Source organism: Neofelis nebulosa, chromosome 9 (assembly GCF_028018385.1).
Source record: "Neofelis nebulosa isolate mNeoNeb1 chromosome 9, mNeoNeb1.pri, whole genome shotgun sequence".
NCBI classification, from domain to species: Eukaryota; Metazoa; Chordata; class Mammalia; order Carnivora; family Felidae; genus Neofelis; species Neofelis nebulosa.
Window position 1 is genome coordinate 20728490 of NC_080790.1, and position 18929 is coordinate 20747418.

An 18929-nucleotide genomic window follows, 5' to 3' on the forward strand; every position below is an offset into this window, starting at 1 on the left:
TTCCCACAGTGAACATTTATTACTTTCGTAATCAGAAAAAAAAAATTCATTTAAAAAATAAACCATACATCACATAAAGGTTCATTTAGAAGGGGTCTTCATATTATACAAGTATTATTGACATGATTCACCATTAAAGATAATGCCTCCACTTTCTCACTTTCCAACACTAAAATGCTGTTTTACGTCTCTAACTTTTCTGCTGCATCTCCCAACGTTTTATTTCTACATACATGCACGCTTTTCGTTTTTTTCATACAACGTAATAAAAGTCTCACCATTCCTAAATTGTCCATTTTTTAAAACCTACCTCTAAATTTCGTTATAACAAAATGGGGGGGGGGGGAAGTGGGGGGAAATGACAATTTTACCCACTAATCACAACTTCGTGAGGCCACCATCACTTTAGCTACGGAAAAGTCAAGGCCGGGTAAACTACACGTCCCACCATGCATTGCTGCCTTGTTCAGAGTAGGTCTCTACGGAAACAGAAAAAAAAAAAAAAAATTCTACAAGTCCCACCTGTTACTTCGTTTCTAAACACCTCCTGCACTTTCAGCTTCAACAGCAAACAAAAACAAGAGCCTCGTGACCTCACGTTGGACCCGGGAGCCCAGACGAGCAGGGGACCCGGGGTCAGGCGGCATGTCTGCTATAGCGGGTAAATTCTACCAAGATCCAGCGCTCCTCTCTTCTTTCCGGGGCTGGGTGCACGCACAAGCCTTCTCCTATCTGCATCCAATGGGGGCTCTTCAGCCGCACAAGGGAGAAGAACCGGTTACTGTGCAAGCACAACAGACTTCCCCATGCCGGGGCGGGGGCTACCTCAGTGTGGAGGTGAGAGCGACGTGACCCCGAGAGGCAGCTTCAAAACACCAAGGGGACTCGTCGCAGACGCAGGGAGAAGCCACAGCCCCGCGGCGACCCTCTTCCGCTGGGCGCCTCCATTCCCACAGGGATCACAACCCCGACACTAACCGCCGCCCTCTCCGCGCGGTTTTGTGCCCCCTTCAGCCGGGTCGCTGGGCCAATGACCTCCCTTCCCCTGCGACCGGCAGGCGGCGAGGGAACAAAATTCTCCCGGGCTTCCCCTTCGCTCCCTCCCCCTTACCGTCTTGGCGGCCTCCGCCCAGGTCCTGCCCTTCTTCCTACGGCCCTTTTCCCTCATGTCGGGTCTTGAACTGACTGGGAGGCTCCCGTGTCCGGGCTCCGGCCGCCCTCCCTGCCTGCTCTGCCCTGCGATGCTTTTCCCGCGGTGCCGGGAAAAGTGGGAGAAAGGGGAAGTCAGGTCCGAGGAGCACCCAAGCAGAGGAAGCGGCGGGGGTGGTGCGCGGAGGGGGGGGGCGGGGGGTCTATGGGGCGGCCGGTCCTCCTGCTGCCGTTGCCACTGCTACCGCCGCTGCCATATTGGGTCCTTACTGTACAGGCAGCCGCTGCGGTCACGTGACCGCTCCCGCGCGGCCGTCACTACTGTACGCAGCCGGACGCGCGAACGTGCGCGCGCGCCCCCGCCTCCCGCGCGGGGCTGCAAGACGAACGAGCGGACGGTCCGCTGCGTCCCGTCACTCCCCCGCCCTTCCGCTCTCTGCCTATCCTTTGGAGCATGCGCGGGAGGGAGGTCCGACGCTAAAGTGCGTCGAGCGTCCAGTGCTCACGCCTACAGCGAAAATCTGCCTGCGGAAGCGGAACTTGATCCGTCCCGGAAGGCTTATTGAACGGATTCTGACCGCGTGCCGGGCGCCTTGGTGGCTGTAGAGGCTTGGAAGAGCCGTGCTTTTCCCCCAAGCGGCGACTTTCCTAGCTATCGCTTTCAATAAGCCTCGTGCTTGTGTTTTTTCATTAGTGCATGTTCAGGTTTACAAAGGTTATCTTTGTGACGATTTGCAACAATTTTTGTCTGCTCATTTAACCCGTTTGGTTAGATGAGGCAAGTTGAGTTCGACCTGCCAAGCTCACCATTCTAGGCTGTGGGGAAACCAAGAATCAAGGCGCCAGCTCAAGAGCCGTTTTTCCATCTCCAGGAATTCCTTTAAAACTTAAGATGATCCCCTCAGCCCTTTCTTAAAGGCCACCAGTAACTGCGTTCACACTTTTTCAAGTGAATAGTCTCATCAAAGACCCAAATGGTGTCTTTTCTTTCTTGGGGACCTTAGTCACTTGCACAGTGCCTATAAATATCAGGCACCCAGTAAATATTTGCTGAATGAGTCAGCTGTCTGTAGTCAGAAATTATCTGTAGGGTCCAAACAGCCTCCTGGAAAATCCAGAATGTGGCATCTTCCATCGCATGTTTTTATACTTTGCAAGGTAAAAAGAATATGCAGTAACGCCTACTGTTCTCTCAAATCCATCTGCTTTCAGAAGTTGTATCTAGTTTAGTAAACTTAGCCCTATACTATATTCTAAAATAGGACTGAGAGTTGGGCTGCCTCTTGGGAGGAAAGACAGGTGAGAGCAATACTTAACTTGGAGTCCATGGTTAGGCTTCAAAACCCCATGGACCCCCTAAAATTATGAACAGTATTTTAATGTAATTGTGCATGTTTGAGAAAAGAACTCATGACTTTCTCAATTTTTCAAAAGGGGCTGTTATACCAAAAAAAAAAAAAAAAGGTTTGGGGTTTTTTTTTCAGTGTTTATTTTATTTTTGAAAGACAGTGTGAGTGGGGAGGGGGCAGAGAGAGAGAGGAAGACACAGAATCTGAAAAAGGGTCCAGGCTCTGAGCTGTCAGCACAGAGCCTGATGCAGGGCCCAAACCAACGAACCGGTAAGATCATGACCTGAACCGAAGTCAAACGCTTAACCGACTGAGAAGCCCAAATGCCACCCCAAAAAAAGTCTTAATAGGGAGTTTGAGAGGCCGTCTAGATACTTCCTTATATTTCAACTTCAGACATTGATCAAACAGCTCCATAACAGCATAATTGATTTGGGCATATTTTCACAAATCCTTTTAGTAACTCATAGCACTCTCCATAGCACTCAAGGTATGTACCATCTTCCTCTAAAGTCTAAGTCTAGGAGCACCTGGCTGGATCAGTCAATAGAGTGTGTGACTCTTGATCTCCGGGTTGTGTGTTCCAGCCCCATGTTGAATGTAGAGATTACTTAAAGTCTTAAAAAAAAAAAAAAAAAAAAAAAAGGCCTAGGTTTGTAGTCCATTCAAGAAGTCTCCATCCCTAGATGTTAAGCAATGCAACAGCTCATTGAAGGAACACTGAAACACCAGCTCTGAAACAATATCTTGTGAGGATAAGGCACCATCCTGAAGACCACATTCATACACTCTAAATCAGTTAGCAATATATGGTGCTTTGTGCCCAGTAGGTAGAATATATGGGTCTGGAAATGAAGGGGTAAAGGTAGGAATGACCCTGCTTGGTGCATCCTATCAACTCAATCAGAAATCATGGTTTCCAAAGGGGACTGCTTCCACCAATAGATACAGCAGGAGTCCCATTGAACTTCAAGCTATAATTGCTGCCTGAGCATTTCAGATGCCTTGTATCAAGGGACCAGCAGACATGACAAGAAGGCACCATCTTTTTTTTAATTTTGTTTTATTTTTAAGTAATCTCTGCACCCAACGTGCTGCTAGAACATATAACACCAAGATCAAGAGACACGTGCTCCACCCACTGAGCCAGCCAGGCACTCCAGACAAGTCACCATGTTGGCAGGGGTGATTGATCCCAATCATCAAGAGGAAGTTGGAATTCTGTTACACAATGGAAGATGGAAGGACGATGTTCGGCACCCAGGTAATTCACTTGAGTATCCCTTGGTGCTTTCTTACCCCATTTTGTAAATGGAAAAGTACATCAGCCATGGCCTATAAAGGGCATTGGTATCAGGGGCTAATGACCCTTCGGGCATAAGGCTCTGGGTCATATCACCAGGTAAACCACCTGGACCAGCAGAGGCACCAACTGAGGATGAGAAGAATCTGTGTTCAGATAGAAGCAGGAGACAAGTACAGTTAAGCAGATACATATAAGCAGACAATTCACAAAAGAGGAAATTCAGTTAAGCAATATATGTATAAAAACAATATTCAGGGGCACCTGGGTGGTTCAGTCAGTTGAGTGTCCGACTTTGGCTCAGATCATGATCACTCAGTTCATGAGTTCAGGCCCCACATCTGGCTCTGTGCTGACAGTTCAGAGCCTGGAGCCTACTTCAGATTCTGTGTCTCCCTCTCTCTGCCCCTTCTCCACTCATGCTGTGTCTCTCTCTGTCTCTCAAAAATGAATTTTAAAAAAAGTTAAAAATTAAAAAAAAAACAATACGTACTTCATGAGTATCAGTGAAATCCAAATTATGATTACAATAAAAAAGTTCATTTAAGAATCCTGATTTTTTTAATGTTTATTTATTCTTGAGAGAGAGAGAGGGAATGGGGGTGGGAGGCAGACACAAAATCTGAAGCAGGCTCCAGGCTCTGGGCTGTCAGCACAGAGCCTCCTGATGTGGGGCTCAAACTCACAAGCTGTGAGATCATGATCTGAGCTGAAGTCAGACACCAAACCAACTGAACCACCCAGGTGCCCCAGGAATCCTGATTAAACATACTTATATAAAAATTAACAGGCTTAATGGGTTACAGCGTTTCAGTTTGGGATAATGAATAAATTCTGGAGATGGTTGGTGGTGATGGTTGTATAACAATATTAATGTACTTAATGTCACTGAATTGTATTCTTAAAATGATTAAAATGAAAAAAATGATTAAAATGATAAATTTCAGGGGCTCCTGGGTGGCTCAGTCAGTTAAGTGTCCGACTTTGGCTCAGGTCATGATCTCGCAGTTCATGGGTTTGAGCCCTGCATCGGGCTCTATGCTGACAGCTTGGAGCCTGGAGCCTGCTTCGGATTCTGTGTCTCCCTCTCTCTCTGCCCCTCCCCCACTCATGCTCTGTGTGTGTGTGTCTCTCTCTCTGTCAAAAATAAATAAACTTAAAAAGTTTAATGATAAATTTCATGTATATTTTACCACAATTAAACAATTATTTTAAAAAATTAACCAGTGTTGGGGCACCTAGCTGGCTCAGTTAGTAGAGAATTCAACTCTTAATTTTAGGATTGTAAATTCAAGCCCTACATTGGATATGGAGATTACTTAAAAATAAAATCCTTTAAAAAAATTAACCAGTGTTTTATATACCAGTAAAAAACTGATAAGAAAGTTTTAAAAGTTCTATTCTCATTAGCTACACAAAAGTGTATACATATATGTGTGTGTACATAGACACATATATTGATACGCTCAAGCCTAAAATTAGAACTAAAGTCCAGGGGAAATGTCTGCACTGTTCATAATCTATATAATGTAAACAGCTAATTTCTGAGAAAACTAAGACTCTAAACAAATAAATATACAAACCACGTTCTTAAAAAGTCTTACTATTCTAAGTGCTTTTAATCCCAGGTCTCCCTCTCTCTCTGGCCCTTCCTCATTCACGTGCGCTCTCTCTCTTTCTCTCTCTCTCTCTCTCTCAAAAATAAACATTAAAAAAATAAATTGGATATCTTCTTTATAAAAAAAAAAAAAACAGGTTTTTTTTTGGTGGGGGAGAAGGGGGAAGAGCAGAAGGAGAGAGAGAGAGAAGCCGGCTCCACATTGAGCATGGAGTTGGACATGGGGCTCGACTCCATGACCCTGGGATCATGACCTAAGAGGAAATCAAGAGTCCACGCTCAACTGACTGAGCCACCCAGATGCCCCAATACAGTTTTTTTTTTTTTTTTAAGAGTAATATGAGGGAGATTTACCCCACCAGGTATTAAAACTTTTAGAATGAATAAAAAGAATAACCAAAACTTTGGAAACTGATTCCAAAACTGACATATTAGTTAATTTAGAAACAGCCCTTAGTATAAACAGAACTTAGTATATGATAAAAGTGACATCATCAGTGAGGAAGTGACTGGGATTGAGCCCCACATCAGGCTCTGTGCTGAGCATGGGACCTGCTTAAGATTCTCTATCTCTAAGGGCACCTGGGTGGCTCAGTTGGCTGAGTGTCTGGCTCTTGATTTCACCTCAGGTCATGATCTCATGGTTTGTGGGCTCAAGCCCCACTGATGGCACAGAGTCTGCTTGGGATTCTCTCTCTCTCTTTCTCTCTCTCTCTCTCTCTCTCTCTCTCTCTCTCTCTCTGCCCATCCCCTAATTGCGCTCACTCTCTCTCAAAAAAAATATTCTCTCTCCTTCTACCTCTCTCCCTTGCTCATGCTCTTTCTCTCTCTCTAAAAAAAGAAAGAAAAAAGAAATAGTAGATATAGATAATAGACACATAGATAAAATAAGTAGGTACATTTCCTTGTTGATCATGCTAGAGTCTAAATGTGCAGAATCTGCCAAGACACCCATGTTGGAACACAGCTTCTATCATGATGGCCATGGGCCACATGCCAGGCTTTTCGGGTAGCAGTGATACCTTCAACATCTTTTATGAGGCAGGCACTGGCAAAAATATCACTAAAGCAGTTTTGTAAAGAATTATTTTTCATGAAGTTGTTATTGGAAATCTTTTTTTCTAAGTTTATTTATTTATTTTGAGAGAGAGAGAGAGAGAGGATGCATATGAGCAAGGCAGAGAGAGAGGGCTGACAGCATGGAGTCTGACTTGAGGCTTGAACTAATGAACCCGTGATCATGACCCAAGGCAAAACCAAGAGTCAGACGCTTAACCAAATGAGCCACCCAGGTGCCCTGGAAATCTTATTATTAAGAAAGATGGCACTAGTTGTTTGTTGTTGTTGTTGTTGTTGTTTTTAATATTTTTTAATGTTTATTTATTTTTGAGAGAGACAGAGTGTGAGTGGGGGAGGGGCAGAGAGAGAGAGGGAGACACAGAATCCAAAGCAGGCTCCAGGCTCTGAGCTGTCAGCACAGAGCCCAACACAGGACTCATACCTATGAGCCACAAGATCATGACCTGAGCCAAAGTCAGAATCTTAACCAACGGAGCCACCCAGGCATCCCGATGCCACCAGTTTCTGTACATCTGTAGGAAATCATTATTGGCCAAGAAATTAGAGTTTTTGGCATTCAGCAGGATGGGATGACGGAGGAGTCTTTCTGTTTTCACCTCCTTGCTCACAGGATTGTCCATTAAAGCACAAAGTCAAGACTGGCAATTCCCATGACCAGTTCCTCAGGTTTTCACAATTGTACCTATGGATCCTACTATCCCAACCTCTCTACTCACACGACTTGGATATCTGATTGTCACTTCAAGGTAGACAATGATGCTATTATATATTGGGCAGAATCCTAGACACTGAACGCAGTATAGTTTACATAATCTTTAACTTCCTCATCAGGTAGCAGGTTCATTGTAGGGCTAAGTCTGTCTGATGCCAGGATCACTTTCTATCCAGTTATTCCAGCACCATTTATTGAAGAAATTATCCTTTCCCCAGCATATATTCTGAGCTCCTTTGTCATAAATTAGTTGACCATATACATGTGGGTATTTTTCTGGGCTCTCTATGAAGTTCCATTGATCTATGTTTCTCATGCCAATGCCATACTGTTTTGATTACTATGGCTTTGTAATATAGCTTGAAACCAGGAAGTGTGATGCCTCCAGTTTTATTCTTCTTTGTCAAGATTGCTTTGGCCATTTAGGGCCTTTTGTGGTTTCATACAAATTTTAGAATTGTTTTTCATATTTCTGTGAAAAGCGCCATTGGAATTTTGATAGAGATTGTATTCAGTCTGTAGATAGCTTTGGGTAGTCTGGAGGTTTTAACAATATTAATCTTTCCAATCCATGAGCACAGAATATCTTCATTTATTTGTGGCTTCTTCAATTTCATTCATCAATGTCTTGTAATTTTCAGTGTTCAGATCTTTCACCTCCTTGGTTAGATTTATTCCTAAGTATTTGATTCTTTTTGATGCTATTATAAATGGTATTGTTTTCTTAATTTCTCTTTCTGATAGATCATTATTAGTGTATAGAAATACAACTGATTTTTGCATATTGATTTTCTATCCTATCCTACAACTTTACTGACTTGTTTATTAGTTCTAACAGTTTTGGGGTGGGATCTTTAGGGTTTTCCACATATAATATCATACCATCTGCAGATAGAGACAATTTTACCTCTTCCTTTCCAGTTTGGTTACCTGTTATTTCTTTTTCTTCCTGATTGCTCTGACTAGAGCTTCCGGTACTATGTTGAATAAAAGCGGGAAGCATGGGCATCCTTGGAGTACCTGGCTGGCTCAGATGGTAGAGCATGTAATTCTTAATCTCAGGGTCTTGAGTTTGAGCCCCATGTTGGATGTAAAGATTACTTTTAAGAAGTAAATTATGGGGCGCCTGGGTGGCTCAGTCGGTTAAGCGGCCGACTTCGGCTCAAGTCATGATCTCACGGTCGGGCTCTGTGCTGACAGCTGGGAGCCTGGAGCCTGTTTCAGATTCTGTGTCTCCCTCTCTCTGACCCTCCCCCGTTCATGCTCTGTCTCTCTCTGTCTCAAAAATAAATAAACGTTAAAAAAAAAAAAAAAAACTTAAAAAGTAAATTAAATTGGGGTACCCGGGTGGCTCAGTTGTTAAGCATCTGACTTCGGTTTGGGTGATGACCTCACAGTTGGTGAGCACAAGCCCCACTTTGGGTAAGCTCCAGCCCTGCTTCAGGTAAAAACACCAGCCCTGGATGAGTGCCAATTCTCTCTCTTTCTCTCTCTCTCTCCCTCCCTCTCTTGCCCTCTCTGCCCCTTCTGGGTTTCTTTCTCTCTCTCCCTCTCTTTCTCTGCCCCTCACTTGAGCCCTTTCTCTCTCTAAAAAAAAATTAATTAATTTAATTTAATTAAAATTTTTATAATGTTACTCATTTTTAAGGGAGAGAGAGACAGAGCACAAGGTGGGAAGCGGCAGAGAGAGAGGGAGACACAGAATCTGAGGCAGGCTCCAGGCTCTGAGCTGTCAGGACATGGGGCTCGAATGGTTCATCCACAAGATCATGACCTGAGCCAAAGTTGGATGCTTAACCAATTGAGAGACCCAGGCACCCTAAGTTGTTTGTTTTTTTTTTTATTTTTATTTTTTTTTTTCAACGTTTTTTTTTTTTTTTATTTATTTTTGGGACAGAGAGAGACAGAGCATGAACGGGGGAGGGGCAGAGAGAGAGGGAGACACAGAATCGGAAACAGGCTCCAGGCTCCGAGCCATCAGCCCAGAGCCTGACGCGGGGCTCGAACTCACGGACTGCGAGATCGTGACCTGGCTGAAGTCGGACGCTTAACCGACTGCGCCACCCAGGCGCCCCTGTTTTTTTTTTTTAAATACTGGGCAGCCTTGACTTGTTCCTGATCTTAGAGGAAAATATTTCGGCTTGTCACCATTGACTATGATGTTAGCTGTGGGCTTGTCAAATACAGTCTTTATTATGTTGAGGTATGTTCTCTGTACACAGTTTGTTGACAATTTTTATCATGAAAAAATGTTGAATTTTGTCAAATGCTTTTTCTGCATCTATTGAGATGATCTTATGATTTTTATTTTTCATTTTAATATGGCATATCACATTAATTTGCAGATATTGAACACCCCTGGAATAAATCTCAATTAACCATGGTGTATGACCCTTTTAATGTACTGTGGAATTTGGTTTGTTAATTTTTAGAAAAAAAAAATTTAATGTTTAGGAACCATGAGATCATGACCTGAGCTGAAATCGGACACTCAACCAACTGAGCCACATAGGCACCCCTGTTCGCTCATTTTTTGAGTCCTCTCTCTCTCTCTCTCTCTCTCTCCCTCTGTTTTTCTCTCTCTCTGTCTCTCTCTGTCCCTGTCTCTGCCTCTCTCTCTCTTAATCAGTCTGGCTAGAGGGTTATCAATTTTGTTGATCTTTTCAAAGAAGCAGTTCCTGGTTTCATTGATCTGTTCTATGGTTAGCTCATTTTTTTGTTGAGGATTTTTGCATCCAGGGACATTGGCTATAATTTTCTTTTCTTGTAGTGTCTTTGTCTGCTTTAGTGTCAGGGTCATATTGGCCTCATAAAATGAGTTTGGAAGTGTTTCCTCCCTTTCTATTTGAAAGCTTGAGAAGATTAATAATAATTCTTTCTTAAATGTTTGGTAGACTTCACCAGTGAAACCACCTAGTCCTGGACTTTTCTTTGTTGGGTGTTTTTTTTAATGGTTCAATCTCCTTGATAGTAATCAGTCTGTTCAGATTTTTATTTCCTCATGATTCAATCTTGGAAGATTGTATGTTTTTATAAATTTATCCATTTCTTCTAGTTTTTCCAACTTGTTGGCATACACTTGTCCATAATAATCTCCTGTGAACCTTTTAATTTCTCTGGTATTGAATTTCTTTGGTAATGCCCCGTCTTTCATTTGTAATTTAATTTATTCGAGTCCTGTCTCTTTTTCTTGGTTAGTCTACTAAAGGTTTGTCTAATTTGTTTATCCTTTTTTTTTCTGTCCCACCCCCTATTTTATCTTAAAAACCATCTCTTAGTTTCATTAATCTTTTCTATTGTCTTTTTGGTCTTTGTTTCATTTATTCCTTCTCTGATCTTTGTTATTTCCTTCTTTCTACTAGCTTTGGGCTTCATTTGTTCTTTTTTTCCTAGTTAATTGGGGTATAAAGTTAGGTTCTCTGTTTGAGAGCTTTCCTTTGTTCTTAATACAGGAGTTTATTGCTATAAACTTCCCTCTTGGGGTGCCCGGGTGGCTCAGTTGGTTAATCCTGACCGTTGGCTCAAGTCAAGATCTCACAGTTCCTGAGTTTGAGCTCCCCATCAGGGTCTCCGCGGTCAGTGCAGAGCCTGCTTATATCTTCTGTCCCCCTCTCTCTGTACCTCCCCCCCCCAAAAATAAACATTAAAATTTTTTAATAAAAAAATAAACTTCCCTCCTAGAACTGTTCTTGCTGCATTCTATAAATCTTGATATATTATATTTCCATTTTCATTTGTTTCACAGATTTTTTTGTTTCTCTTTTAATTTCTTTAACCCATTGATTGTTCAGGAGCATGCTGTTTAATTGCTGCATACTTGTGAAGTTTCTAATTTTCTTCTTGTAATTGATTTCTAGTTTCATACCATTGTGGTCAGAAAAGATGATAAGATTTCAAGCTTCTTAAATTTATTAAGACTCATTTTGTGACCTAACATATGATCTATCCTGGAGAATGTTCCATGTGCTCTTGAGAAGAATGTGTGTTCTGCTGCTGTTGGGTAAAATGTTCTGTAAATGTCTGTTAAGTCCATCTGGTCTACCAGGTCATTTAAGTCCAATGTTTCTTAATTGATTTTCTGCCTGGATGATCTATCCATTGTTGAAAGTGGGATATTGAAATTCCCTACTATTGTATTGCTGTCTATTTCTCCATTCAGATCTGTTAATATTTGCTTTATATATTTAGGTCCTTCTATGTTGAGTACGCAAATATTTACAAACGTTACAGCCTCTTGATGAATTGATCACTTTACCATTATATAATGACCCTCTTTGTCTCTTGTTACCGACTTTGGTTTAAAGTCTATTTTGGATAATATAAGTATAGCTTACCTCTGCTTTCTTTTGGTTTCCATTTGCACACAATGTCTCTTTCCATCCCTTCACTTTCCATCTGTTTGTGCCCTAAAGCCAAAATGAATCTTTCCTAGGCAGCATATAATGGGTTTTGCTTTTTTATCCATTTCGCCACTCCACTATCTTTTGACTGGAGAAGGAAAAAGTCTTTTTTTTTTTTTTTTAATTTTTTTTAACATTTATTTATTTTTGAGACAGAGAGAGACAGAGCATGAATGGGGGAGGGTCAGAGAGAGGGAGACACAGAATCCGAAACAGGCTCCGGGCTCTGAGCTCTGAGCTGTCAGCACAGGGGCCCGATGCGGGGCTCGAACTCACGGACCGCGAGATTGTGACCTGAGCCGAAGTCGGCGCTCAACCGACTGAGCCACCCAGGCACCCCGGAAAAAGTCTTTTTAAAGTTACTTCTATCCATATGTTAAAAAGATACTCAGGTACTCATTGTATTTCTGCTTTGTGTTTCAGTTTGGTAAATTAGGTAAATAATGCACATACATTATTTATATCGTTATGTCACAATGCATTACAATTAACTTAAGTACCCCAGTTTGGTAGAATTTAACCAATTCTGTCTAATGGCAGTCCAAAGAGGATTTCCTTTATAAGAGACTTCTTCCTGTAACTTCGCAGATAGTAGAACCAACATGAGTTTCAGGGGGGAAAAGATTGAGCAATTGTAATAAAAATGCAGTATTAAATCAACAGCATAGTATGAATGTGCCAAAGAATGCACGTGCTGTTAGCTCTGCTCTCCTTAGCTCTGCCTTTGCTACAGACTTCAGCCTTAACCAGTTTGCCATCTCAAGCATTCTTGCCTTAAGTTAGGTCATGAGCAGCAGGGAGGCTGTAGGTGGAGCCCATTGGAAGTCCTCACGTCTGACCCTACATCAGTCAGTGGCTGCACAGGGGAAGAGGTGCTGGGCTCACACTCCCTGGTCTGGAATTCCCCACGTGAGGACACTCTACCTATCAGGAGCTGGGCAAGCCTCTTGAAGTCTTTAAGTCTCAGTTCCCTCTACAGGGATTATTGTGAGGTTTGAATGAGGAGATACTGTGTAAAGAACCTAGAATAGTACCTGGTACATTAGACACTATCCATAAATGCTAACTATTGTATCTTCTATATTATACCACAAGTATATATACTTCCGTATATATACTATAGTATATAGTAGGGGCGCCTGGGTGGCGCAGTCGGTTGAGCGGCCGACTTCAGCCAGGTCACGATCTCGCGTCTGTGAGTTCGAGCCCCGCGTCGGGCTCTGTGCTGACAGCTCGGAGCCTGGAGCCTGTTTCCAATTCTGTGTCTCCCTCTCTCTCTGCCCCTCCCCCGTTCATGCTCTGTGTCTCTCTGTCCCAAAAATAAAAAAAAAAAAAAAAAAAAAACACTATAGTATATAGTATATATACTATTATATACTATTATATATAGTATATAATACTATAGTATAGTATTATATACTATACTATATAATACTATATACTATACTATACTATATACTATACTATATATATATATATACTATACTATAGTAGTATAGTATATATATATACGGTAGTATAGTATATATATATATAGTATAGTATATGTATATATAGTATATATATATATACTATATATATATAGTATATAGTATAATACTATATACTATACTATAATACTATACTATATATATATAGTATATATATATACTATATATATATAGTATATATAGTATATATACTATAGTATATATACTTCCGTATATATACTATAGTATATATACGGAAGTATATATATACTCTGTATATATATTTTATATACTTCTGTGTATATACTATATGTATATAGTATACGTATATAGTAATATATAGTATATACATATACATATATAGTAGCATATAGTATATATACTATATTATATGGACAGAAAAGAGGGCTGTGAGAAGTAAGGGAGATGATTCATTCTCAAAACTACCAAATAAAGTCTGTGTTGTCTAGTTAACAGCAGGTTTACAACTTATTGGAAATATATATGAACGACCCCCCACCCCCCCACCCCCCCATCCCCGCCCAACAAAATGGAGTCCCAAACCTTTAGACACTTCACTTCCTGGTTCTTCTCCCCCTGTCCGATTCAAGGACTTATTTTCATGGGCTTATTTTCAAGGGCTTTGCAATGAGCATGCGCCAAAGAACAAAGGGAGGAGGGACTGAAAAATCTCTGCCATACCTCCGGGAATTTGCATTTGTTCCAATCAGACTATTTTTGCCTTACATGGGCATAGGTAGTGTCTGGGTAAGGCTGTAACCTCTGTAGCACTCAGCCAATGAGGAACCAGGGGAGGGACTTGCATGCTAGAAGATAAATTGTCTGCTGTTAACTGCCCCGAGTGTGCCTGTCCATCACCCACTCTTGCAAAAATGTTGATTAAAGCCTCTCTTCCCTGTGCTCCGAGTCTGTGCATCCCTCCTTTGATTGGGTCAGTGAGCCTACTTCTCACAAGGGCAAAAGTGACCTTTTCAACTCTTCTTCCCCCCTGCAAAACTTAAAAAATAACTAGCTGTTCCCATTTCTCTATTATGCAGCAAGATTTAGTTTACTTGGTGACAGGGCCAGCAAGAGCCTAGAAGAAAGGAATCTACTGAATGTCTGCTAAATGCCTGGCAATTTATATGAGGATACAAATGTTTCTTGTCAAGAAACATTTTTTTAGGGACAATTTCTTTTTCTTTTCTTTTCTTTTCTTTTCTTTTCTTTTCTTTTCTTTTCTTTTCTTTTCTTTTCCTTTCCTTTCTTTTCTTTTCTTTCTTTCTTTCTTTCTTTCTTTCTTTCTTTCTTTCTTTCTTTCTTTTTCTTCTTCTTCTTCTTCTTCTTCTTCTTCTTCTTCTTCTTCTTCTTCCTCCTCCTCCTCCTCCTCCTCCTCTTCTTCAAGTTTATTTATTCTAAGAGAAAGAGAAAGAGAGACCAGGGGAGGGGGAAAAGAGACAGAGGGAGGGAGAGAGAATCCCAAGCAGGCTCCACACTGTCAGCATGGAGCCTGACGCAGGGCTCAAACTCACTAACCATGAGATCATTACCTTAGCTAAAATCAAGAGCCAGAAGCTTAACCAACTGAGCCCAGGCACCCCTTCCTTTTTTCTTTCAGGGACAATTTCTGCCAATTAGTAATATGATCTCGAAATACTCAATCCAATTCCATTAAACAGGTCAATTTAGTATATTTCAGCCATGAGCCAAATACTGAGGGCCAGAAATGAGTGTAAGACTGCAAAACAGTGAGAACAGGAACTGAGCCTGTCATGTTTATTATATTTGCAGTGCCCAGAATAGCACCTTGTGATAGGAAGTTCTCCATACATTTTTGTTGAATCAATAAGTAGATGAATGGGGGCGCCTGGGTGGCTCAGTCAGTTAGGCGTCAGACTTCGGCTCAGGTCATGATCTCACAGTTTGTGAGTTCGAGCTCCGCATCGGGCTCCGTGCTGACAGCTTGGAGCCTGGAGCCTGCTTCAGATTCTATGTCTTGCTCTCTCTCTGCCCATCCCCTGCTTATGCTCTGTCTCTCTCTGTCTCAAAAATAAACAAAACACTAAAAAAAAAATTTTTTTTAAATAAGTAGATGAATGAATAAATAAAGAAGACATAGTCCTTACTCCAAAATAGCTCATCTGAAAATAAGAAAGACCTATGAACAAATACCATACATTGTTATACATGCAATCATAAACATATATACAAGATCCTAAAATGGCATAGAGGAATAGGAACCCTATGGATATTAGCACAAGGGAGGGTATCCAGCAAGGCTCCAAGAAGGAATGGCAACCAGTGAAGAGTGGACAGGGCAGAGTGAGTAAATGAGAAGCAAGGAGACCAGTTGGAAGGGTTTTGCAGCACTTCCAGGACATTATTTCCTAACCTGCAGTCCAGGGGAGGAGTCCATTAGCTTAGACAAAATTACGTTTATTTTCACTAACCTTAAAGTTATGACTTTGGTCGCCAATGGAAATCACAGATATTTTCAGGTTACATTACACTTAAGACATCTAGAAATATTTTTACATTTATCACAATTTCACAACTTCAATATTATTAGACCTGGCACCGGATCTTGTTATTTGGTGCATTAGTAATGAAGCACATGTATCGCTATAACACAAGTTTGTTTTTCTAATAAGCTAATCACTATATTTCAGTAGAAATGTTTTTCTCTGTGATCCCATGGATTTTATTCACACATTCAAAGAGATTCTGAGGGGTGCCTGGGTGGTTCAGTGGGTTAAGCGTCTGACTTTGGCTCAGGTCATGATCTGACTGTCCATGAGTTTGAGTCCCATGGCCAGCTCTGTGCTGACAGCTCGGTGCCTGCAGCCTGCTTCAGATTCTGTGTCTCCCTCTCTCTCTGCCCTTCCCCTACTCGTGCTCTGTGTGTGTCTGTGTGTCTCAAAAATGAATAAAGAAGCATGGGAAAAATTTTAATATAAATAAATCAAAGAGATTCTGAGAAGGGGTCTATAGGCTTCCACAAACTGCCAAAGAAATCCATAGTAAAAACAAATGAACACAAAAATAGGAATTGGGATTCTGTCACACAATACTGTGTGACTTTATTTTTTATTTTTAGTTTTTTACATTTTTTTAAAGTGTATTTATTTATTTTGAGACAGAGAGAAAGAGAGAGAGAGAGAGCACAAGCAGGGAAGGGGCAGAGAAAGAGAGAATCCTAAGCAGCCTCTGCACTGTCAGGGCAGAGCCTGATGTAGGGTTCAAACTCACAAACCATGAGATCATAACCTGAGCCAAAAAGCAAGTCGGAGGCTTAACAGACTGAGCCACGCAGGTGCTCCATAACAGTGTGTGACTTTGGGCAAATTTTCAAAATCTTTTTGGGCCTCAGTTTCCTCATGTGAAAAATGTGTGTAATACTGATAGTTTTCTATTTTATAAAGTGGGGGGTGTCTTGGTGGCTCGGTCGGCTAAGCATCTGACTTCCACTCAGGTCATGATCTCACAGCTCGTGAGTTCGAGGCCCACACTTGGCTCTGTGCTGATACCTCAGAGCCAGGCTCAGAGCCTGGAGCCTGCTTCGGATTCTGTGTCTCCCTCCCTCTGCCCCTCCCCTGCTTGCTCTCTCTCTCTCTCTCTCTCTCTCTCTCTCAAAAATAAATAAACATTAAAAACAATTTTTTTTAAATATAAGGTGTTGTAGAAATAAAAGAAGTACACATAGAAAATTTAAAATAATGCCAGGTGTATGATAAATATTCAATAAATATCATAATATCAAATCATCTTGATTTCTGAAGAAAATCCAATGAATGATCCCTTAAATCCAGCATTCCTTGAGACTGTAAACTGCTTATGAAGATTTCCCTGAATGCTAGTTAAAATAACAACCAAAAGAGTCCTCATTTTCTCTCCTTCACTTTTTATTAGTCATTTTGAGGATCAATGCAGTGTCAACACAAGGTTCCTGTTTTCTGCAAAGAACTAAAAAGGCAACTTCCTAAGAATTAAGGCTGATATACAAACATAGATTTAGAGTTGACAGGTCCCCGAGGAAGATATCTTATTCCAGGTTCTCTAAAGCACCGATCTCAATGCTATTGACAGGCATGAACTAGCTCACTTCAAGCATATGAAGGGAAAACCAGAGCCTGACTTAAACTGTGCTGTACTGCAGGTGGTCAAAGGCAAAGAGACGCAGGAAGCAGGAAGGAAGGCAGAGGAACTGGAGGCCAGCCAGAAACAAGCTGGGAATAGCCAGACTGCACTGCTCCTTAGTTACCATGGGCTTTGTCCAGCCAGATGTCCTAGCATCTCCTTGGTTTTCTGCCTGAGGAATCTGACTATTCATTCTGAAGTTATCTTAAATGCTGTCCACATTCACAAATACTCCTCAGAGGCCAAATTCATTTTTAAATGTTCATCCTAGCAAGAGATTTTTTTTTACATAGATGGGGATACAGCCTGGACCTAAATAGATTTAGGTTCAAGTCTCATCATTGTAATTTACTACCTAAGTGAACTTAAGCAATTGACTAGGATTCTCTAATCTTCAGCTTCCTCATCTGCCCCAAAATCGAGATAATTTACTCAATAAATATTCACGTTTGAGTCCCTATTATGTGACATGCTCAGATTTGGATGTTGGGAATACAGAAGAAAACCACACAGGGTGGCTTCATTCAAGTGAAGACGGAAGAGAAATAAATAGACAAGACAGTATCGGATGTTGATAAATGTTCGGAAGACAATCCACCAAGTTGATGTGCAAGAAGTGATGGAGTCGCAGCATCTTTGGAGGAGGAAGAATTTGACATTGGAGCCGAGACTGAAGACAAAAAGACAAGAAGAAACTCGCCTCGTGAAGATTTGGGTGTGGAGCATTCCAATGAGAGGGAAAGAGAATTTCAAAGGCCCTGAGGCGGAAGAAAGCGCTTGGTGTGTCCTTGGAATATAAAGAAGATATACAATGGAGTGAGGTGGAGAGGGGCTGGGGAGAGGTGGGAGAGGTAGGCAGGACTGAGGAAGTGGAGGAGGATGTAAGAGCTTTGAGAAGAGCCGGGGAATGTGTGAAATACTTGTTTGGGAGAATGGGGGAGAGAACATACTGGAGAAGTGTAGTAGGGTTGCTTGGCAGCATTGAGACTCCTTTTGAGATGCGTGGTCATGAATTTCAACTAGAACTAGTTGGCATAGTGGATGTTGCGCTGAGAATTAGATGAAGTGAATGGAAGTTTTTGACACATGGTAGATGCTCAGAAATGTTCACTAGCTATTATAAGGGAGAAAAATCTTAAGATGAAGAAAACTAAACCAACTCATCTATTTTTGCCACGATCTGTAATTTATCAGAGAGGTAAACGATATGCTATGTATTCTGAGCTTTGGTTTAAGACTAAGTTTTCCACAAAAAGGGAGTTTTTTAGCATCTGGATGTTTTAAACCTGAACGTTTTTGCACACCCAGCACAAAATGCCGCGATTTTTTGCTCTTGTGGTCTTAATAAACTGGAAGTAAATTTCTCCTGTCAGTCTCTTGTGGGATCACTTCCTCATATTCCAAATACAGGAACACAGCTCATTTTAGTGTACGCACAAAATTTGCTTCTCTTTCTCTTTCTGCATGTTCAGACAAAAGAAAGATCTCTTCTGGTGACTTTCCAAGGTGTTTTGAAATATTAATTCACAACATTTGAGGCCTGGGAATAACTCTGTAGTGTGGCATGCCACATCTATTGCAACTTTAAATATAATCTCCTCTGCAATGGCAGAAATGGAGAACATCACACCTGAGATTTTCTATAATTTCATCTCACCAATGAGATCTTTTCTGACAAATCCCTTTTAAAAAAAAAAACGGAGGCTCTATGC

At 41.3% G+C, this 18929-nt stretch overlaps 1 protein-coding gene and 1 long non-coding RNA gene across 3 annotated transcripts in view; one reads left to right on the top strand and one right to left on the bottom strand.

The window, feature by feature from the left end:
* The window catches only part of ASXL2 (ASXL transcriptional regulator 2), a 135898-nt gene extending 134520 nt beyond the window's left edge, over positions 1–1378 (bottom strand). Inside the window, exon 1 of the mRNA XM_058682748.1 lies at positions 1112–1378. Within this exon, the coding sequence (XP_058538731.1) occupies positions 1112–1168 (57 nt within the window). The 5' untranslated portion in view covers positions 1169–1378. The remainder of the gene's footprint in view (positions 1–1111) is intronic.
* LOC131484479 (uncharacterized) lies at positions 433–18589 on the top strand. Of its 2 annotated transcripts, none has more exons than XR_009248272.1 (3): positions 433–661; positions 3573–3762; positions 17237–18589. It is a non-coding gene; the product is annotated as an uncharacterized LOC131484479 (long non-coding RNA). The 2 variants fall into 2 exon arrangements; XR_009248273.1 differs by lacking the exon at positions 433–661 and adding an exon at positions 1414–2307.
* The last annotated feature ends 340 nt before the right edge of the window (positions 18590–18929 follow it).